Below are 24,396 nucleotides of genomic sequence, written 5' to 3' on the forward strand. Positions count from 1 at the left end.
AAATTTACATTCCTCTACAGAAGAAAGCTGTATTTATTTTTCTTGTGAGAGATGATTATTTCTCATCACAAGTGAGGAAAAACACTGAAAAGTGTTTGTGAATACTGGATTAAATAAACGCTCTTGAAACGACTGCTAGAGATAATTTCATTTTTATGTGGAAAGTGTCCCCATTTTTGACACGAGGGTAATACAGGTATCAACACACCACTGCCAGTCCACAGCCTGTTGGAACAGTGGTTTAACCATCAAAATTGAATTCCTTTCTATTTAGCCAAGCCACAAGGAAATGTAAAACATCCTAACTGTTTGTAAACTCAGCTTGTAGGGTTTGTATGGTGACGGCAGGCGTTCACGGACAAACAGACTCGGTAATCCTACGTATTTCCTATAAAACCAAGGGCCTTGGCAGCTGCCCAGCCCCACGGTGCTCTCCAGCCCAGACCCGGCAGCCACCTGCGGATCCAGCAGGGGGTTAAGAAGCAGTTGTAAGCGTGCACAACCACTTCACCTGTATTAAGCGTATGGAAAATCATGCTTGAAATCCATGCAATCCATACATAGGGGCCCCCTAAAAACACGCGTAACCTCTGCGTCAATTGTGGAAGCCTAAGCGCACCTTCGGCTGAGTGTTTGCTTCTACCTGCCCTCGCTGGGCACTGTACCAGTCCCCCAAGATTTTCATGGCTGTCATGTGCCCTGAATTTGGGATCAAATCCTGCCACTTCGGTGCTGTGCTGGTGTCAGGGAGGAGGGCCGAGCAGCACCGCCCGCCGCCCAGGACGGCATTTTGAACGCTCCCGCCTCCAAGACCGGGTCGTGAAGCACCGGGAGAGCTCAAACCCTCTGAAAACCACCCGGCCTTCAGCCTGCAGGGCCGCCAAGGCCGCCAGGGCCGGGCTGGGGGAGCGGCGGCAGCACTGGGCTTCGTCCCGCTGCCGGGACCGGAGCCCCGGCCGTGAGGGCCTCTCCCCTCACGTTACCGGTACAGCGCGTCCCCCCCTCTCCGGCCTGACACTTGGTATGTGCGGCGCCGCGTCCACCTGTGTAACCATGGCGACGGCGCGGCCCAACCCACTACGGCGGGGGGAGCCGGCGGGGGTGCCTGTTGTCGGGCGCGGGGCCGGTGCACCGAGGGGGCAGTCCGCAAGGCCTCGCCTCAGCCGGTGGCGGGGCCGCGGCCTGTTGTAGGCAAAGTTCTCACTCACCTCCGTGCTTTTCTTGGCTAAACGGTGGCTTTCGCCGTCACGGTGTCCTGTACGAATCCAGGGGTGCAAGGGACTTGTGAAAATGTAAACGCAGCCAGGTGAAATCATCTAATTCCGGACGTCTTGCTGGCTTTTCACCGCGTTCCTTGTCAGGCAAGCGCTCCCTCTGGCAGCCTGCCCGGTGAGGTGAGGAGAAAGGGGATAAATCAAATCGCTTTTACCTCTGTGAAGGTGACAAAGTTTCATTGCTTTGTCTTAGCTTTGTCTTCTTTTTCGTCAGCTGTTTTCTACATGGTTAGCTCTGTTACCAGTAATACGCCAGTTGAAGGCAAATTCGTTTACTAAAACATTCATTTGCAGTATAGGGACCTTGATATTGCTTGAAGGCAAATCTGTGTCACAGATGAGAGTAACAAATTAATTTAACCATAGAAAAAGAAATTCTGAGCTTCAGCCAGTGATACTACCCATGACACCACCTTTTAACAAATATAACGCTTATCACAGAGAAACAATCTCTGAGCTTATTGTCATGTTTTCCAAATACAGGGTCGGTGCATACCGTCAGTGGAAAGCACAGAATGAATTCTTCAGGTACGAAGTATATTTCAGTTTGTTCTCCAAGCACTTACGACATGAGTAAAAAACCTTTTCCTCAAAGAGTACTCACGCAACCACATTTTCATCCTGCACATTGGAAAAAGACCTCCGTGAGTGAAGGGGGCTTTGCCTCCGACTCCCAAGGGTCCGATTCCGAAAGCCTTGTTCAAGAGAGACAGTATCAGCTAGAACTCCAGCAGCGAATTCGTGAAAATGAAGAGCTGGTAGGACTGTATGCTGATGAGTTGGAGAGTGACAGCTTAGAAGAAGAAGATAGCTTGGAGGAGATGAGTTTAAGAGAACAAGGAGTTAAGTATGACACAAATCAATATACAAATGGAACACAAGAGAAAGAGAGTAATGGAAGGTAAGGCATGATCTTTTCATTGAAGAGTATAATAGTTCTAACACTCTACAGCCTTACATCCCTCAGAATATACATTACATCTTCAAGACCAACTTAGATTGCCAGAATGCTTTTATGAACACCTAAGGACTGAGTTACATGCGAAACTACTGTTTCATCTTGCTCACATTCATAATTATTATACCCATTTTTCCAGCGTAGCCTCACCTGTTTATCATGTTGGCTAAAACACCAGTGCAGGAGGTTAAGATGGGACAGAAAGATCACTCACGGACCCCCCCCATGTACTGGCTCTGGACGCTACATAGAGTTGCAAATGCTACATGCCTATTTATTTGCCTCTATAACAGACAGGAAAGAAGGCAGGATGTGGTAAACTGATTTGTGCAGCAGCTCTGAGATCGTGGACAAGAGGATTTTTGTAGCTGGGATCAGGGAGACACCGAGGACAAGCACTGACCCTTTTCATTCCTTGCAAAAAGACCTGTGCTGAGCAAACTAGGCCACTGCCTGTAAGGAAACATACAGGCAAAAACTGATGGGTTGAAAAAACACAGTTTTGTCCTTAAAACTGCATAAATCTAAAATAAAAAATAAGCAGAGGTTACCATCATCTTTAAACATTCTTTAGAAGGCATTAACTTGGCACATAAATAAAATTTAATTTGCTGTCATACGCATAAAAGGTTTAACACTGTATAAATTGGGAATAATTCTCAAATTTAAAGGGATTAAATTAAACCTGAAGTAATAATAATGTGCAGTTTCAATTTAATTGTCTACTTAAAATAAAATGGCAAACAAATGAAGGCTAAATGATTAATAGCATGCTTTTATTCACCTCCTCAACAGGCAAAATGGCCAGTTATTGAACATTTTATTGTGAGTGCAAATGATGTTAATTGTGCTAGAAACATGCTCTAATTTTTAGTAATTTTTTTGACTGAATACTATGCTGAATGCGAGGCTCTTCATTAAATGGAAATTTGATTTTATTTTGTTTGAACTTAGCCTAGTAAGTACTCAAACACAGTCCATTAACCGGAGCAAATATCACAGCATATGCATATGAAACCCCCTCTCTACATCCATTACTAACCTCGGAATTTGAAGAGGAAACGCTGCATCTGTTGTCTGCGCACAACACTTTTGTTGATGAGTACAGAGTCCATCTAACCTTTATATCAAGTTGGGGGGAGGAATAAAAGGTGCACTTTTTGTCTGCAGATGATTAGAGATGAAGGAGCTCTTCACACTCATTTTGTTCCCTCGCGGTGACCTGGCCTGCATAATACAATTGAGCTGCTGTGCACTTATTTCGGCACAATAGAACTCTCTAGCATTATACTCTGTTATTTGAATCATTACAATTATATCACATATTTCTGTACTCATTTCAAAATATGGTCACCTATTTCTGTTTACCTGCAGTGTATGACGACTACGAATAATAATGTTTTCACGGGTGTAAATCATCTAATCTCTAGTATACAGGGTACCATGGCACCGATGCTGAACTGAAATGAAAAGCATTGCGAGAGAAACAGACTATTTTATGACTTAGGAGCCGCTTGAAATACAGGCATATACTTAACCAGTTTAGAAAGGATGAATAAATGATTTATGGCAACGTTAATATAATTAACTATGCCACAGTTTAGAGAAATACAGCAAGATCAGTACATTTCTTTTGATTGGGGCTGAGGGGTCAGCTGTTTTCGGTACCTGTAAACGTCCCTTTGAAAGGCTCGTTCTTTACCAGTGTCCAAGAAACCGGGGCTATACTGCAGGTCCAGTTAAGAAAAAACAGTGTTAAAAGCTTTCTTCCACACTCCTTATTCCTGCCACTGCCCACCCATCTCCTGGGAGCCAATTTGTGTGTATTTGGCTCAGGCAGTTGGTTTTCTTCCTGTTGGATCAGAACATAAATTGTAAACAGAATCAATTGTGTCATTTTTAAGGCAGACCATCGTTGTTTGCATTGTGACAAATACAGTTCAGAGCAACTGTTTGGACACTGGTTAAAAAAAAAAAAAAAAGAAGAAGAAGAAGAAGAATGCCAAGCCCACAAACCTTTCTGAATTATGTTTTTGTACCAGTCAACTCAGTTACGTCCTGTTTTTTTAATGAGAAGTGACTTTAAATCTTTCATATATAGTTTTTATTGAAACATCAAGTATCATGATGGAATGAGAGAGAATAAAAAGACAGAGCTGTAGGCTGTTCTTGCTTAGACAGTCAGATAGTTCAATTGAGATTTGAGAGCAGCATCTTACAGGTATATCACTCTTATTTTACACAACATTTTTACTGGGTTTTGTAGGTTACATCATTATAATGGAAACAATAGAAGCAGTAACATACAGATAAAAGATTTCATCTTTCAATTGGTGCTACGTGTACTTATAAGTATTCCACAGTATTCCTCTGTGATCTGAACATTAGGCCAATTTATCATTCACTGGTGATGAAAATTAAAAATGGAAAGGAGGTCCTGCCTAAATTTTCTACTCAAAACATGTTTGATAAAAGTGTTCTGCTCCGGATCCAACAAATGGTCATACTGTATGCACTGAACTATTTCAATTGACCACGTTTGCAGAACTTTTATAGGCTCAAATTGCACACTGAAAAATGTAGGAGATACACAGTTTATACATAAATAATTCTATGTTTCTTTTTTTAAATAGGGAGCAGCAGTCTGTAGACAAATATTTCAGCCTCAGGTACAATCCTAACTGGAAGAACACCAAACAGGTAGCAGAATTTCCTGAGACAGAAAAGCCACATCACGTTGCTGGAGGAGGCAGTGTGGACTTCTCACAGGATTCATTTTACCTCCATTCCAGTGGCTCCCCAGAAGAAAAGAATCAACTGGAGGCAAAGTTGCAGGATTCGTTCTCTGAGTTTGGTACAGAATTACTGAGCTTTCATGAACCAGATGCCTTCATCAGCAGTGAGCCTTTTAGGTTACATACCAGAGGGAAGGAATCTGCAGATGGCTGTTACTTCAAGCATAGTCCCAGTGCACACAGCAGTGCTTTTTCTCTTCAGATTCAAGAAAATCAACCCCAAAGAGCAAAAAAAGACTTCGTGGAGAAAAATAAACGGACTTTGGGATTACGTACAGACAAGAAAAATTCATATCTTCAGTTGCACAGCAAAAAGCAAGGAGAAGTTGTTCAAGAGCAGGTAGGTGACCGACAAGTTTTCTAGTTGGTATAGACTGAGGACTGAATAAACTGGGGCCTAATGTTAAAATAGAACAGCTGCATGATATTACAGGTTTGTGTGGGACCATCATGCAACTGATAACGTAAGATTTCTGATGGGAATCTGGTTCACCTGTTTGTGCTCCGTATTATAATCACAATTATATATGTAACTGCAGTAGGAAACCTTGATGTTTGGCTTAAAAAGTTACATCAGCGTTTTTCCACCCACGCTGATCCTAACAAAATGGTGTATGCAAAGTTACATTTGAGTTTGAGAAAACGTCCTGTGGTCACACTGCTTTCAAGGGCCAAGCTCAACACTGACCTTTAGGGTCACACATCTGGGAGTACCCAGGAAAGATGTGTTAAGTTTGGGTGGTCAGCCAGCCCTTTCCCCCTGCTTGCTTTCGCAGCCAGACCAAACCTTGTATTTGAACGCCATCAGCAAATGCTGGGAATGTGCAGTACGGGGATTTGAAGTGTCTGGCCTAATGACTGGCTGTGAAATGTCAGACAACCTGTATGAAGGACTAAGTGGAAATGTAATGACAGTTCCTAATGAACCACTGTACAAGAGTTTGTTGCTTTTCCTTGCTGCACATTATGCATAGCGGCGAGGTGGATGTCACAGAACCGCTCCACGAGTTATAACACAGATAATTCTTACCTTGCAAAACTACAGAGACTTTCTGTTTCGAGTGCCACATTTTCCAAGGCTAATGAACAGTTGACACAACACTAGAGGGCATCTGCTGCCTACATTACAATGAGTGCAGTGGTGGGCAAGCTCTTTTCTATCAGAGCTATTAAAAGCACTTGTTTTTTTCGGTTATAATTTAGTTGATGGTAAAAATAATTAGTGTAGATGGCTACTAATTAAAGCTGTGTGGATATGATTATGTTCACTCTTTGAGAATTCTCAAAGTGTTTCATATTTAAGTATCGGAGCCAGGGATCGGGAATTCATTGTGTAGACTGAAAGATATTTGAAAGATTATTGAAAGATATGTAAAAGAAAAACAAACAACAACAATAAAAAAAACACTGTTAAAATCAGGACTATGTTCCAAGATTACCTTGCTGAGGCAGCCTGGGGGATAGCAGAGCTGTACCATAGCAGGAGCCAGGCAGCACATGTGCAGAAAGGTGTGGTTCTTTCCTCAACAAGTTGATGAAGCAGCAGCAGCACCATTTTCAGTCAGCTAGCTCTGGACTTGCCAGGAATAGACGTCGGAAGAATTCCTTACCTCTCTTGGTCTTAATGAAGACATCCGTTCCTCCATCTTGTTGACCAAAGCTGACCCGTGAGGCGCAATCTTCCAACAACGTGTAAGAGAACCCACCGTCAGCTTCACAGAAACCAAGCGTTTGAACTTGGCTCTAGGACTGAGAGTTAAACAAACTTCCTGCATCCCTAAAACTGTCTGCTGCTGTTACCCCCAGGCACATCAAAGAATTCTTCCCATGGCTATACCCAAGTCTTCCTAAAATTCATTACTATGTTGTCCCCTGTTGAAAAGCTCTTTCAGAATGTCATTCCTCTAATGATTAGAAACCCAGCTCCCAGTCTAGATTCATTCACTTCTGGTTTGCTCTTCTATCGACATTGTCTCATGGCTTAAAATGTTTTTTCCCCTCTGGAAGTTTTTTCCTACTTTGCAAGGTATTTCCAGCCTGTATCTTGCTAGGCTTAACAAGCCCCACTCCTGCAGCCATTAGGCTTTAGCTGCACTTTCTATCCACCTGCCTGTTTTAGGGAACTTCCATTTTTTGTTGAGTACGGGTGATAAAAGAAACCCAGCACTGCCTGCGAAGCACCTTGAACAGCATCAGGACTTCTCTGTCTTCTGCTGTGAATACCTTGGCTGATGTGACTTGACAGAAGTATTGGCTTCAGCAGCTCCCATAACCCCCACCCTTCTCGTGGCCATCCAGCAAACCCCATAGTTTGCTGGTGCTGGTGCAAAGGAGCTGGGGGGTTAAAACGCAGAGGAAGAGGGGTGGTTAAGGCTGGCACTGCCCCAAAACTGGTGCACGTGGAGTCAGTGCCAGGGTGAATGTCTGACAGTATGAGGGCTGAGAAGGGAAACCTGGAGAGAGATGAGGAAAAATACAACCTATGCTGCAGGTGTGAATTAAGAGGGAGTTTTATAAAGGGTAACATCACTCAGACCTACTTTACAGCAGCAACACCGCTAGGTTATTCTCCATTTCACTTGGAGTGGAGAAGTGAGGTCCAAAGCCTTAGGATCTGACAGGTGGTTTCACAGGCTAGAAGACAAACTGCTGAGGGTCTCACAGTGCTCCAGTGAAACACAGGGGTCCATCAGGGCTTCAGGGCAGGAAGCCCATTAAAAAAATCCAAAAAAAAGTCTTCAGAGAACGAAATCCAAACATCTTGAGACTCAAGATGCTCAATTCAACAGTCGAGTCTTCTCACTTAGGCCAGTCACCTCGTGTGAAAAACTATCGAAAGTGCAAAAACAGCAAGTATGCAGGGATGCAAACAAGCCACACGTATTCTTCTGCAGCAGTGAAACACATTCTGAATACTGTTTTTTTCCTAAACTGGATTATTAGGAGCTTTGCAGGATGTTAAAGCTGTTTTTATCAATACAGTCACTGTTAGGTGTCAGGTACTGTCGTAATGAAGTGGTTGTGGACACTGAAATAAGTGCATTGCACACAAGTTTATTCAACTGACACAATATTAGGTAAAATATTTGCAGCCTCGTCCTTGAAAGATTTACAGATGTTACCTCTGGGCATACAGACAGCAGCCTGCATGTACCAAAACATACCATAAATGCGTGTCGATCTGTATATTTACTAATTTATATAGCATTTTATAAAGCATCAACTTCTTGGCAGTGTTGCCTGATTCTTTAAGAACCCGATGATGAGTTTCTTTGAGAGAGAGAGAGAGAGAAAGAGAGAGAAGTAGCAGCCAAATCTAGCTCAGCTGTACTCAATATGAGTTGCTTTCCTACCTACAAGCCCCTTACTTCAAAGCAAGGAACATAATGTACAATTTTTTAATGGCTCTAGACCAAGGCACTCAGACTCTCTGTGCACTGCGCCTTACCTCAGTGTAAACACCTAATCAAGATTGCCTGCGCTTCAACAATAGCAGCCAAATGCAATTCGAGAACCACAAGCCTTTGAAGTCCTCACTGCAAAGGCCGGTTTTCTAGTCTGGGATAATGACATGCCATGATTGCTGTCTTTGTTGTATCTTTTCAGTAGAGAAGCAATTATGGGCCTCAATTTAACAGAATAGGCATTACACAGCTTATGATGCTCAAAATGCAATTTCATTTGATCATTTTCTCAATTTGATTGGTATTAATAGAATAGTTCACAAAAAATGCTGGCAGAGGTTGTGTCCTGTTCCTCTTTCAAAGAGATAATGTAGAAGTATGCTTTACCTGCCCAGTAAACTATCAGTGCAGTGAGTCAGTTGGTTCCACCAAAAACATCTTCCTGACTGCAGAGCTACATCTATCCACACCAGGAAGCCTACGAGGTAACTTTCGGTCTGTTACCTTTTCTAGCGACAGCTATAGAATCTGCATGGTCGTTTGGGGCAGTGAGGTCACCTGAAAACTCAGCAAGGGACCCTAGCTACCTTTTTCTAGTTCTCCCAATCTCCTACACCCCAAAATGTGGGTCTCGGCTCCCCAAAAGGATTTAATACTTCCTCCACGCTGATTTCACCATGATGATTTTCCATTAGTACTACTGACCTTAGTCACAAATACCTCATCACTGCAACTTCTGCTTTAGCCAGCATCACTCTGCAGCCACTCCTACTACAGGTGAGCCCCTACAACTACAAAAGTTGTCTCTTTATTGTGGGACTGCACACTTCACTGAGATCACACCTCCTAGAGAACACCGCAGGATAATTTCAGACAGCACAAGTACAAATAAAAAGTAAGAAAGCATTCTGTTTTGTGAAACTTTTCAGATTGAAAAAAAAGTTTGATGCCTTCAATAAAATTTTTCATTATTACCATATCTACACAGGTATCTCTTGGCTTTGAAATCTGCAGAGCCGGCAGCCACCCTTGAGTAATTGCTCAAATCTAATTTCCAGACATCGCACTACTGTGGCTGTGACCACACGAAGATGTTGTTCTTGTTTGTGGGCTTGCTGTTTTGCAAAAGCAGTTTGATAGTGTTGCCCTTTTGGCTGTTTTTTGTTTCTGTAGCTACTCCTTGTACTTTCCTACCAACATTGCTATGTTTTGCCATCTTCTTCCACGTGACCGTGTTGTTCGAGACCTTGCTGTGGTGTGTTTATCCATCAGTATCTTGGTGCACTGGCTGATGGCCTGGACAATGACGACTGTCTAGCTGATCTTTTACTAGGTACATTCACTGACTTTCATATAAATTGAGGAGCCCAGGCATTTGAAAGTTACAAGTAGATTTCTGTGCCGCATACTTCCTGCAATTTTCTTTTCCTCTCTTCTCCTTAAAAGTGGAAGGAATACTCCGTGCTACCACACTGCTATTGTTGTGGGTTTTTTTTCCTTCCTTTTCATTTGTTCTTTTAGCCATTCATTTTCTTGCCATCTATTATATAATGCCTAAGTTGACCATTTTAGCTTTACTGGGAGTCAAATTATTTCTCATCCTTTCCCAGGACTTTTAAATCCTTTTATATGGCTGGGCTATCTTTATGTGTGGCCATAAACATTCTGGTTTTTTAGGCTGCAGATGCTAAAACTGTTGATGAAGAGCCACATCAGAGTGTCCTAGCATTCCAGAATGTGAAAATGGACCCTGAAGACAAGTGGTACCTGAAGTCACAGCAGCTCAAGGTTCCTTTTCAATAGAACACAATAATTGAATTATATAAGTAAAAGCGTGCAAGTTTGAATATTTCAAGCTGATTATTTCTAGAGTGCCAATTACTGTCAATAAATCCTTAGGTATAAAACTGCAGAGAACCACAACAAATTTAAGGCCTATGCTGGTTTATATACTGAATGATTTTAAATCAAAATAGATCTCCAAATCCCAAGAAATTATGGGCTTAAAGAGTCACATCTGTTTAGGACATTATTTGTTTGATAACATAAAAGAGCAAATTAGTACATTGTCATGTTTCCTCATTCATGAGGATTCTGAGATAGAATTTAACAGCCGTTGCATTACTTGTCCCCAAAAATCCCAGTGAACATCAAGGGGCTGCCATAAAACAGAAAATGTTACAAGTAGAAAAAGTAGCAGTGACCTCCTCTTGCACAAAAGATTTGTTTTATGCTGGCCTTTCAAACCAATATAATGGGGTACTCTTTGGAACAATAAAAGAGACCTGTTTGTCATCACTGGTGAAAAAAAAAACAAGATCAGAATGAGAACTTCGAGCTAACTGGAATTATTACTAGCAAACCTAGTCACTGACTTTGTATTGAATGTATTTGAAGTAATTCAAGCAGATGGTTTAAATTCATTTAAGAGTGGAAGCTGCACTTTTACAAACAAGATGTTATGCTGCTGTTCCTTTTAAGAGATGTGCTCGAAATATGGAATTTCAGAGCGAGAGAGGTATTTCACTGAGCTGCTCGTTCCATTTAAATGGGAAAACATTGGCCTAGAGTCAGTTTGGCCGCAGTTGATGCTTTCCACCGCTGGCACGGTATGCCAGAACACTAATCGCTACAGCAGAGGTCGAGCTAACAAATCATCATCTTGGCACCAGGAGTCAGGATTCCCCAGTGCTAAAGCTTTCGCCAAAACATGCTGCTCTATATGTGGATTTAATACCTACCATTAAGTAGTTATTCTGAGTGCATATGCTATGTAGTGGTTGCAAGTGTTGCTAACAAAAGAACCCTAGAGAGACAGGAAGATGAAATGGAGGATTTTAGCGCTGACAAAGATTAAATGGACTGAGAATGGATTTGTATATTACCTAGAAGGAAAGCCGTGCCTTTCCTCAAAACGGGCAATGCCTGATGCTGTAATGGGAAAGCAGTGAATAAACTCCAGATTTGGAGTATGTCTGTTTAGCTGAACACAGTAGTCCTGGTGTGCTTAAATTTTTAAATTGTTTCTTTACCATTTGGATAATGTTTTTTCAGGACACAGGACAGGGAGGAGTACTTGGTTTAGAAGTGAAATCATTTAAATCATTGACATACATTTTTTTCTGCTGTGGACCAGTCTAATAAAGTGTACATAGCTTCATGAAATTTAGTACAATTTACTATACCTAGGTCTCTTTAAGGGCCCTTCCATCAGAACATGTTTTGTTAATTCAAAAACCCCACGTCCCAAATCCAGAAATAAATGCCACAAAATAAGACTGTTGTCCGTACCATACTAGACTTCAGGAAACAGATGCTTTTCCTTTAATATGTCATTCTGTGAAGAGCTCACTTTTAAAATTAATTTCCATCCCAGTACTCATTCAGACACATAAAACATTGCTGTAACCCCTTTCAGGTTGGGATTGTGGGCGTATGCAAACTTACCAATATGCTCGCATATTGTTGATCTTAATGAACATACAAAATAGCAACAACTGAAATTCACCCCCCTTTTGATAACCTGTTTTAGGATCACCAAAACAAGTGGTCCCAGAGAAATAAAATAAAATCCAACCAGAGTCTCAAAGGGGGAGCTTTCTCACGGAGTGATAACCAACAGCCACCAGGAAGACTCGCAGAACCAAAGCCTCGGCATCACCAAACGTCAGAATTTCGGACAGCTCCCACGCAGGCAGCGGAGCAAGACAAGAGCAGCGCACCGCAGAAATGGCTGTACCCAAGTCTTTCTGTTGGACCTGACACTAACACAGCAGCAAATTCCAAAAATTGCTTAATAAATTTCCCAAATCCTAGACATTCTGTTAATCGGGATTTTACCACATCTGCCTATCCTATTCACCCAACACTACGTAAATTTAACCCAGCAGAGGTTATGTCACCAGCATATACCAGCAAAGAGACCAAGAAACACCAGCATCAACTTCCAAATGGACTTCCACATGACCAGCAACATTTATACAAGCATGATACTACGCGGTTTTTTCCAAGAGATGGCAGTACCGGTGGTCAAGTATGTCCAGATCGGAGGAATATTTCATCTACTTTTAATGCTAATTTTCAAGAACTGGTAAAGGATCGTGTATCACTTCAGGATTGCAAGAGGCATGATTATGTACAAAAAAGCTGTCACAACTATGCTGTCAGTAGTTTAAGGTAAGGATATGTGTTGAAACAATATTATGGTAATACTATGATACCCTGATAAATTAGAAATGAACAAGAAAATGATTTTTTTTTAGTCCAAACGATAAAATTCTTCTGCTACAAGCCTACCACTATAGATTACTACTAACTTAAGATTCATTCCAACTATTGATTTTTTTTATATATCATTGGAAAAGGACCATTCTATACTCTGTTCTCTCTTGCACAAAGATTTTTCTATGACTGAACGTTTCCCTTAAAGACTAGAAGGTGAAGTTAAACAAAAAAAAAACAGATAGCAAAGAGCACTGTGCCTAAACTATACTGTATAGAGTTATATCAAAATTTGCCTTACAGGGTGAATATCCAGAGTTATTCTAGTGCCAATTCTGGCTTACCACAAGGGTTTTAAAAGTTGTCCACATTTACCATCATGGACAGCTGCATGCACAATCAGTAAGATCCAGTCGTTATTCTAGGTGTCCCATGTTAGTGTAGGAGCTAAAAGTCTTTGTGCGCATGTGCTGGGAATAAAGGCTGAACACTGTTGGCATGTTGAGCATGAAAATCTAGTATCAGCTCTGTAGAATTTCACCTGCCTTGATAAAAATGAAGGTTTTATTTCAAATAGACAAAGAATCAATTATTTCAATACTTAACAGGCCTGATCCAAAGCCCTTTAAAGGCAGTTTTCATTGATGTAAGCTAGCTTTGCATCAGGCCGAAAATATCCCCACCTATATTTTTTCCATTCATATTAAACAGTTTCTGTTCACTTGGGTGCAAGCAAAGTCAGTCCCTGTGAAATGCCCATGTGTCCACCTTTGTGCTCCCATTATATTCCGTGAGCAGTGATTCTTTGTACAGACTACTAGTAGAGCTATTTGCTGTATGCAAATAAATATATATCTTCTTCCTCTCTTTCTTTTCTGAGGCCTTCCCGGTCACCAGCAGCCCCTTGTACAGCCTCCCAGCTTACGCAAACCATGGAGCAACATCACCAAGAAATGTCTCATCTGAAAGAAGCTCGCTTAGCTGATGACAGGCACTTGTTCAGCCCGCTTCCGCCTATAATTCTACAGGCCGAAAGTGATTCAGAGGTGGATCCAAAGAGAGGTGAAGGAAATCAAGCAAAAATAAACCGAAGCAACTCTGAAGGTTATCTCATGCAAATGGAAAAGCAAAAACAGCCTAAAGTCTACAAGAAGGTAATCAAGTAGACATAGATCGGGCGATTTTACCTTTTTACTTCCTCCTCTGATTTTTTTTCTTGATAACCAAAGATCTTCACTCAAAAAAAAAAAAAAAGGAAGGAACAGGGACTGAGAACTATTTTGTTATTACAGAGAGCACACACTGATGCACAACGACTTGCCCAGAGCATTAAATATCACAAATGTGGAAACAGACACTGAAGATGAAGACATTTACTGGTAGTTTTGTTTGACCAACTTATTTTAATCTAGAGAGCGAGGCAGTTCACTGCCACCTCTACGTCACTTCCATTCTTGATTAGCTTTAAGAACACACAGAGCAGTTTTTGTCCTTTAAGGTATCCAGTGATAAAAAGATTTGGAATAAAGCTGTTTGTATAAAACAGCAGGTAGCCAGGCTTCAGATCTGAGCAAACCATTATCGTGGGTCATGCTCATTTGCTATCCAACTCAAATCTCTTGGTTTCCAAGGGAATCAAACTGAACAAGACCAAACTTAGAGGATTTGTAAAGCTAACAGCATAAACATTATTACAGGTCTGCTGACAATCCCATTGTGGTCCTTGTTAAAACTTGGCTCTTTTTGTTTCTGATGTGTATCCAGATTTCATGCTGTAACCAGTTAACACAGATGCAGTGGAAGAGAATAGAGATATCCCTGTGTGTCCATGACAAATTAAATGTTTACAAAGTTAGCTCCATGTCTCAGGACAGACAAGCTAATCTGGAGTAATTACTCATGTGCTTCATCTAGGAGGGCGTTTGTGTATTGCTGCCTGAATGCCCCTAAGAAGAATTAGCTGGATTATGATAATAACTGAAGGGCAGATTTCCTTCCCTTTCTGTTTCCCTGAGTTCAAACCATTGTTTCTGTCCTGTATTTTCAGTAGCTTTCTTACACTTCACATGTGAGGAATGCCCAGAGAACAGGGCTGTTTATATCCCACAGAGGATATAAGTTAGATATAAATATATCAGAAAAGAGTAGGGATAACTGACACAGACATCAAACAGAAATTTCAGTGCATAGATTTAGTTTCTTTGCAGTTGAGTTTAACTTGAATATATGCACATTTTATTTGCATATAGAAATTTGTTGGTGATTCTGCATTGCTTTGTGATTAAAATTACTATAGAGCTGATTGTAATTAGTTCCCACTGCCAAGTTTTTAAAACTTTGTCCATTTTTTTTAAATTATCCTAGTCTTCTTAACAGAATTTCAGAATTCTGGAAGTATTGGGGTCATTTTTTGTAGAAAAGTGACAAAGGGTTCAAATGGTGTCATCTATCTCTCATCTTCTGTCTTCCCTATGCATTTGTAAAGCTTTATCTGTGCTGCAAGGCCTACATTTTTCATCTGTCTGTGTACAATTTCGCATTGCAGTTTTGAGAACGCAGAATTGTTACTATTACTAATAATATTTGCCTATTTTTTTTTGCCACAGTTGTGGTTTAACCCAACAGTCAGCTAAGCACCACACAGCCATTTGATCACCTCCTACCCCAGTGGGATGGGGGAGAAAATCGGGAGGGGAAAAAATAAATGTTCATGGGTTGAGATAAAGACAGTTTCATAGGACAGAAAGGGAAGGGAAATAATAAGGAAGGGTTCCCCCACCCCAGCCAGCCACCCCACATAATCATTCAGCATGACACCACGTGGTATGGGACATCCCTTTGGCCAGTTGGGGTCAGCTGTCCCGGTTCTGTCCCCTCCCAGCTTCTTGTGCACCCCCAGCCTCCTCACTGGCAGGGCGGTGTGAGAAGTCAAAAAAATCCTCAACTTAATGTAAGCACTGCTCTGCAACAACTGAAACATCGGTGTGTTATCAGTATTATTCTCATCCTAAATCCAAAAACACAGCACCGTACCAGCTATGAGGAGGAAAATTAACTCTATCCCAGCTGAAAACAGGGCAGACACCAAAATCAGTTACTTTTATCTGTTTCTCTTATAATAGTTTCTTTAGAATTTCATTTTGATAACTGTCAATTGGGTCACTATAACCTGTTTAAAGCTCTCAAAAGATGATTTTTGACTGAGAAAGTATTGCTTTGTAATGTGGATGACTGGCAATTATCCATCTGGATTCAAAGGAAATACAGTGTAGTTTGATTTCTGCAATTAACTCAATCTTTTTGGTCACTTACAATCTTTGAAATAAGCCATGCCAGAGGTAAGACTGAGACTGTAAGGTGAATTGTGCTCTTAAGTTTGTTGTCCACTACAAGACTGGTTTTAATTATGCTCTCCATGGAATCATATAAAGGGAAATCTCTCACGACGGTGTGTTTTTCAGCCGTATAGCTCAAAGGCCTACATGAATTTGGATGTGAAGCTTGGAGGCCTTGGACCTGACTATGAAGCCATCAAGGAAAAAGTAAGTGGTGCCCATCATACAGTCTGCTTTTCAGTTGTGCAACGTGAGCTTAGGCAGGGGAGGATGGCAAAGAAATCATCGCTAAGAAGCAGCTCATGTTTGTCTGTACTTTGTGTCCTTGACTCTAGGTCTAGCTTGAGATCCTAAGGGGAGATTCAAATAAAAGGAAAGACAACCGTATTGAGGATAGTTTCAGCCCTCTGATTTTGTACTCCTAAAAATAGGCATTAGTTCAAAGAGTTCAACAGGGATAGCAGCACATCATTAAATTATACATTTACATGAATGAGTTGTAGTGTCATTCCCGGTGTAGGGGCTAATATTGCCTACCCTTCAGTGTGGAAGAAAAAGAAGATGTAAGTAGTGTAAACGCAAAAAGAAAATAGCTGGGTAAACTTTCCTGACTGTTAAGTAAATGCCAGGCATTACCTTGTTGAAATGGAAACGGGTTGTTTGGAACAAGGATCTGAACAATTGGTATCATTTGACCTGTTCTCTGCTGGTAGCAGCTGTATATCTAAAGTGCTGTAGACTCTATCCTGCATGCTTTGAGACCTTGTTAATCTGACAACAGTTGCTTTACATGGCATTCTTTAGAGAAAGATTGTAGGACAGCGGGAAGCAAAAATGATGTTGAGAAGCTCTTGTGATTTCTTCAGCCTTTCCGTAAATGAGACAGATTAGAGAGCTCAAACTGAAATGGACAGTGGTGCATAGCCAAGGACACTGTGTGTCTTTAACAGCTCCGTATCACTTGTGGAGCCTGGCATGCCAACGTGGTATTACTGCACTGAAAGGAAGTCACGGACATTAATAACTGGAGCAAGGTAAAGCATACTGCTGAATTTGAGCATAATGAATTGCTGGAAACATAAAGAAGCAGGATATCAGATAAGCAAATGAAGCATGGCATTCAGGACCCTAAAAGTAAGCACAGAGATTTTGAAAGTCTCTCCAAAAGGCGACAAAAATTAGCACAGCCATTTTAGAACAGAACTGATGCATTTCTGTTGAGCTCTATTCTTGATACGGTCCAAGAAAAAGCTCTTAAAAATGAAGAATGACTAAAAAATTGCCTTTTATCAGGGTTTCCCATTGTGTTCTGCTTAGGAACGACCAATAGCGTAGCCAGCTTAACCAACAACAGAGGTGTAAATGGAAGACTCCAGTGGAAAAAGTGTTTCATTGATGGATCCACTGAGATGTTTAGTTAACCATGCTCTTTTTTTTTTTTTTGTCAGAAAGAGAAGTTAAAACAACAAAAGGAATATGCAAAGCAAATAAAGGAACACAACATGAAAAACATTGCTTTGGTTCAGAGGTTACCTACAAAACCCCAGGTCATATCTTCAGTGTCAAGACAGAAGGTAAGAGTAGAGTTCCTGTCAAATATACGCAGGAAATGATTCTGGACTTTGCACAAAGAAAAAGAAAAGCAGGAAATTTAAGTCATAGTATGCTGAAATACTTTATCCACATTGATTTTCCTTTAACTCTAAGGACTTCTACTCTAATGGGATCTCAGCAGGTGCTCTGTGCATCTGTTCTGTTGCTGTAGGTGTATGCCAAGAGCTGCTGATTTCTTTGCCAGCAGCAGTCTTCACTCCATGCATCCACCTTGCTCACCACGAGAATGTACCGATTGGAAGTGGAGCAGTGCTCCATCCAAGCTATGAGCACTCAGCTTGGCTTAACCAGCTAGCGATGTTTTCCTGGCGAAAGGGCAAGAATAAAGGAGAGCAGGACCCCTGCAGGAACACTGCCCAGTGCAGCACACGCTCTGTTTCACAGCGGTGTTAGAGGCCATGCCACTACAGAGTGCACCCTTCCCATGGACCACAGATAACCTCTTATTAGTCTATTATCCACCTGCCTGCCAGTCTCAATCACAAACTCTTTTCACTTCAGTTGCATAGCTACCGTAATCGGCCTTATTTTTCAAGCCCATACAACATTACTTTAGCCTTCACTGGCCTTCAAAAATAACCTAAATGAGCAACAGCTGACTACTTGACAATGGCATATATAAACGAACAAAGGGAGTGGCTTTTACATCTTGGAGGAAGTAATAAAGCTCTGAAAATACCACGTTCTATCAGATCTGTTCTGCAGGAGCTCACTCACCTGGTGCTGAAAGCACACTAGGTATTTCTCCAAGGTGACGAATGAGAACTGCATGCCTCAGAGAAAAAAGTTGTTGAGTTTACTATCAGCTGAATCCTCAGTTACTTGCATTCATTTTCAAATGTCACATAAACCACAGAGATGAAACTGCATTCTTTAGATGTCAAAAGGGCTTTGGATTCCTTCAGAAGACTTCCTGGTCTGTTTCACCAACACCATGAGATAATGCAACTTCCACTTGAGACTTAACAGGTGTCTCCAAGTACGTGGCTGAAACACAGATACCAAAAGACACCTCAGGTAAAACCAGGGCTCTCACACTTTCAGAAGTTCCATAATACTGTTTCAAATTTCTCTGCAAGGTAGCTTTACAGGTCTTGTACATCTTTGACAATCCTACAGGCATCTGCTTTGCGTTCTTCTTTCAGCATGGCCGTGATCTGCTTCAGTGATGCATGCCAGATCTAGAACAACAACTTGAATTATTCAGTTTTGTCTTTTTGCTTTTGATAGTTAAGCGTATCATACAGTAGAAACTAAGGTCAGTTAAACACAGCTGAAATACTTCTTATTCGCACAGTATAGTCTTTACCCACTTCTCACATGCTCACATGAAGGTTTACCTACATACTGTTACGGAAACACATATTTGGAAAAGCACATGATGAAAGAAAATGGTCTGCCAGGCTGGCAAGTGGGGTTCTTCAAGATGCGCTGTCCCTGTCAATATTCCATTACTGCCCTCCTTTCCCTCTGCTTCATCTGCTGTGTATTTGTTCAGCATATACACAGGCAGGGTGTCTGCAGTAGAAAAATGGTTTGTTTCCCACTGCTGTTCATATTCTCAGTATAGTATGTGTAGATCCTGGACAGACTTGGTGTTCCTGGTAAAGAAATGTGTTATCATTTGAGGCCTTTCGATACATCAGTTCCTTAGATTTTGTCATCAAAACGCTCTGTTTCCATCTTTGTCACATTAACATGTAAACGCCTTGCAAGGTATGACTGGGGACGGGAGCTTAATGAGATTATTTTTTTAATGAAGTTTAGAGACTTACTAGACAGTGTTGCTTTTTTGTTTTTAAAGAAAAAATGCTATGCTTCTGTATGTAAGGTGGCCTCCAGAGATAAGTGTCAGGAAGGAAATCTCCTTGAGGTGGGTTATTTTCCTGTCGGAGAGGTTTCTTGCTGTTGCCACTGAGGCATCTAATACTGAACACTGCCAGAAACAAGATCGGGAATTAGAAGAACTACTGACTTGACTCAACATAGAAACATCCAAATTTTCTTGAAGTGAAGGACAGGTTTCCACTTACTCACAATTTCTGCAATCTTCGTGTTTTTAGGCACTGGAATATGCTAAGAAGATTCCGAGACCAAAGACTTTCACAGCAAAACAATCAGATGAAGAGGTGAAAGAGGAAAGAGTTCTGCCACCAACTTTGAAAGGAGACAGTTTACCTCAAATTGCATCTTTGGAAACTTTACAAAGCAGACACGAGAAGGAGAAGCAAGTTGTAGCTGCTTTCAGAACCCTTCATATCTTATAAGTGTTTTGAAATGATTACAGATATCTTCAAAGCAAAAATATCTGAACTGTTTAATTATGAGCTATAACCACCACATATTGATTTACCATTCCATTCAAACATAAAGTGGCTTAAGTTTAATGAATTTTAAATTTTAGAATCATTCTACTGTATCTAATTTCTAAAAACATAAACACATATGTAGCATTTTAAATGTGTTTGTTTGTTTGTTTGTTTTGTTTTTTTCCTTGAAATGAGCTGATCTAGCAGTTGCATCTTTGAGACTAATCAGCTATTGGCTTGTCAGAGCTGGGTCTTTTTTTAGACCTGTCAAACATACGAGCATATCTGTAAAACATTAAAAATAATCACCAGTTTCATTTGATGATACCAGCGATGTTTCTCTTTTTTAAAGTGCAGAGGAGACTTTGGCAGACTATCCAGAAATAAAGTCAAATCCGTTACTGGTAAGAAAGAGAACAGAACTGTGCAAACACATCAGTTGGTAGTGATACAATTCTGATTATTCAGCTGTTACTCTGTTATCTGTTAGTGAATCATTGTCACAGCAAGACCAAAATTTTGAAGCTTCATTTGGGACAGGAAAATGTGAAGCAAGAACTGGCTGTTCATACAGACAATCTGTTATTAGCCAGAAGCAGTTGGAAAATATATTGAGTAACTAAGGATAATTGAGAGCTACATGTTTGAGAGGAAACAGCTTTTAACAGATTAAATCTATAAAAATAACAACCAACAGATGGGTTTCTTGTGATGGTTCTGTTTCTTCAAGTTAGTAAATTATGAATTAAGTCAACATATGAAATGCGATTAGAAAACACAGCAAGGGAATTTTGAAGAAAACACTATGATCTCTTAGAAAATAAGCTAGCTTAAAAAAAAAAACAAACTTGTGAATATGTGTAATTGCTTTATCTGATTTATTAAGTCCTGTTTTGTATGGGAGGAGAGAGAATTAGTCTGTGGGCTAAAAGTAAGGTGGGGAATAAAAGACAGAATACCTCTGACATGGCTTTGTCTTTTTCTAGATGCACTGAGATCTTCTCTTCAAGGTAAAGATAGAAATGAGTAAGACTTAACAGATTTCTGGGTTAACGTTTCACCATATTACATCTCTCCATTACCGAAAAAGACACGTTCCTTTCTTTAAAACCCTCCTGACCCACCTAAGAGATAGGAAGCTCTTCATGCTATGGTTGCTTCCCACCACACATGCTGCGGTGCTTTGCTGAATTAGACTTTGTGATGTACGTAATCTTTGGGGGAAACTTGGTAGAAGAATTGCCTTGAGTGTGGGGAATGTGGGTCGGGTTGCAGGGAAAATATTTTGGATTTCAAAGTACAGCAGTGGACATCTGCTGTGCGACTTCTGGAATAGGACTGTCCTCTGCCTCAGCCTCCTTCCTCCTCCCCTTTGGGATCTGGACACTTCAGCATTTGGCCCCTCTTTGTAAAATGTGCGTGCCTGCGGTATGATCCAGCAAGCTAGACTGGTAAATGTTTCCATGCCACGCCAGTTGCTGCTTTTCTGGATTTATTTTTAAACTAAATGGTAACACTTTGAAGCATTTCTGATTAGGGAACCTCAACTTGTTGTTTCTGCTTAAAAGTGATAATCCCCCCTTAATACAAACCTCAAGTACCTATTTTAATGAAACCTTCAGATGAATATCAAAGAGCTATTTACTCGTATCTAATATTTTAATTAGATTATATTCTCAATTTAACCCATTAAACCCCCTTTGATGATCTCCATGTTTAGTGTTTAGCCCCAGATGCTGGAGGTAATGAATATTGGACCTTTGATTTAATGAGAACTTCTGCCTTTCCAGCCTGACTCCCTTTGTATCCCCCTTTTTTATTTTCTGAGCTATAGAATTCAGTTAATTGAAGAAGTCTCTTACCACCACACATTAAGGAACCTAAATTAGCATCCCTTTTCTGATTAGAAAATGCAAGCAGACATTTTCTCTTTGATCTGAGGATTGAGTTGAAGTAGGCAACAGCCCCCTGAAAATGAGCTGATGGCCTTATTATTTGGCTGCCATGCAGATGCGTCCATGTGGTGCAAAATGCTTAATGTCTTAATTGATCACCTTCCTCCCTATCTGTCATCCTACTACCTTTTAGAGCTCCCATAAATTAGGGTGATCTTTGTGGGTGGGTGGTATGGTTTTTGTTTTTTAAATAAAACAGTGAACTCTTAGGAAACATTTAAATACTAAACCCATGCTAAACTACAAGCCATGTATATTTATATGATGCTGTGTTGGGGAGGGGGGATTTTTTTAAAAAAAAAAAAGCTGATCATGATCGTCTCACAAACCATTTGGAAAGGACTGTATTTTTTCCCCCAGGAAAGGACATTATTTGCAGCATATGTGCAAAGAAAATCTTTTGATCTACCTCAATACTAATGCAAATTCTTCCTGCACCTAACAGATACCGTGGCACAAAAAGGGACCATACAAGTAAATGATGAGCATCCATCTGCTTAAAAGCAAAGGCCAAAACTTAATGTCTTTCAAATTAGGAAGGCGAGGAATTTAAATAAGAAATAGGCCTTGAATTTTGCATTAAGTATTCAGGGAGAGATTTAGTTGGAGTAGAACCTGTCTGCCGTAGTCTCACGGCTGCAGCACAGCTATTCACAGAGCGCAGCGTTGCTCGCCGTGAGCACAGGCTGCCTGGACAGGGGCAGAAACATATTTGCATACATCATGCAATGGAAACTCTCAGCATTTACTTGGCAGCCCCCTGCTACTTGCCACCATCCCTTAAAATTTTTGATTGGGGGAAAGCACAGAGGCAGGGGCAAATAATGTTTTCAAGGCAGGAAGGCATACAGGTGTGGCTCATCTGGTGCTGACAGGCAACAGCATTTGAAGCTTTCGTAACTCCTACACCAAATCAGAGCCACCTTGGTACTACCAAATGGTACATCACCAGCCAACCTCCTGAAAAAAACAAGGTCTCTGATCTGTCTGAGTGCTGGGTCTTGTCTCTGGGGCACATCATGCCAAGGTGGAGGTTGCAATAAAAGGTGATTCTCAATCCCCTCGTTCCCCTTCTTCCCTGAACACTCTGCCCGAGCAAAGATTGCTCCCTTCGAGGCCCGGTTCCCTCCATGATCCCACCAGCAGCATTGCCGCAAAGGGGGAAAGAGAGGAGTGCAGCTCTCCTTACAACTCCTGTTATAACGGGAGCGTGGACAACACTGCACCCTGCCTGGGGAGGGGAGGGAAGGGGCAGAGGTTCAGGAGCTCCAAGCATCAAGAGGGGGACACAAGACAAGTAGAGGTGATCCTCTGGTACCTTCAGCAGTCAAAAACCCGGGGATAGTTCTATTTAGGAGCAATAGCACCGCAATAACATCACCACTGCATTTCTTTTGAAGACAACTGAAGTGAGCTTTCTACCACCTTCCCCTCAACAAGTGAAAACAGCTGCTCATAGGCCACTGTCTGACCAAAAAAAAAACGTTTTATCAATTTAAAGCATTAAATAAGCCATGTCCTGTCAATACAGCACTAAACACAAACTGTTAAAGGTGAGGACTGTAAAACAAGGCAAGAGCAAGTCCAGCCCTGCAGTCACTGAGTACATCAAACAGGCATCAACAAGCTGTAATGGTTGAACGGGGCACAAACCAATCACTTGATCGCTGATCATCTGCGTTTTGAGATCAATGCTACAGTAAATTATAATAGCACAAAGAATGTGCCTTGTCTTTTCCACATGGCCCAAACCTGCGAGATCTCCTGCACGAGACTAAGCAGGCATGTGAAGGAAGGACCGATTCTGGCGACTGCTTCCGCGGTACGAGAAACGACCCTGGAGGCACAAACCCACGGCGACAGGTAAATGCAGTGAATCGCCACTGGTGACAGCTGGCAAGGGTGAGTTAAAGCAGCCTGCCTTACACAACAGCCTGCTTTGAACAGAAGCGATACTGAGCCAAAAACCTGGATAGAGCAGATGCTAAAGAAGCGTCCAGCAGCTCAGCAAGAGCTTTGCATAATCGTGAGCGCAGGGCGGGCAGCTGCAGGTAATGCCAAAGTGCTGGCTTTCTGCGTGTCACTAGGAGCACTTAAGGGTTTGTCCCAGCAGCCGCAGCAAAGCCAACGTGATGCACAGCGGTGGAGAAGATGGAGTCTAGGAAAGCAAGGTGAGTGGGCTCAGCAATAGCTGAACCGAGAGCAGCACAGCATTTGGGCAGCTTGCCTTTGCTCCTGGCATTTCAGAAACCTGTGTCACAGAGCGACCTCATTAACACGAGTTAAAGCCAACTTCTTGAACGACTGTCTGTGCACTGCCAGGTTGAAGAGGCACTGCAGTCCGCTGTGGGATCACCCTTTCTTCTCCTAACCATACCCTCTGCGTCCACCTGCCTTTATCACCAAGTGCACCGCATGGCAGTGCTAGCAACAGAGCTGCAAGTGTTCCATCTAAGCTTATTATGGTATAGAAACAAGATAAATCTAAGACAGAAATAAGCTACTTTTCAAGCTGAGTAAGACCATCCAAG

The 24,396-nt window shown here is 41.5% G+C and overlaps 1 protein-coding gene across 1 annotated transcript; it reads left to right on the forward strand.

Moving 5' to 3' along the window:
* Positions 1-1,079: 1,079 nt before the first annotated feature.
* On the forward strand, positions 1,080-20,803 carry JHY (junctional cadherin complex regulator). Its single transcript, XM_013187108.3, has 9 exons — positions 1,080-1,394; positions 1,758-2,175; positions 4,866-5,367; positions 10,109-10,219; positions 11,964-12,607; positions 13,533-13,806; positions 16,114-16,194; positions 17,436-17,561; positions 19,665-20,803. The coding sequence occupies exons 2-9, from the start codon at positions 1,790-1,792 to the stop codon at positions 19,866-19,868; spliced, it is 2,328 nt and encodes a 775-aa protein (XP_013042562.3). The 5' UTR covers positions 1,080-1,394; positions 1,758-1,789; the 3' UTR covers positions 19,869-20,803.
* Positions 20,804-24,396: the final 3,593 nt, after the last annotated feature.

This window comes from Anser cygnoides, chromosome 21, assembly GCF_040182565.1.
Source record: "Anser cygnoides isolate HZ-2024a breed goose chromosome 21, Taihu_goose_T2T_genome, whole genome shotgun sequence".
Taxonomy (NCBI): Eukaryota; Metazoa; Chordata; class Aves; order Anseriformes; family Anatidae; genus Anser; species Anser cygnoides.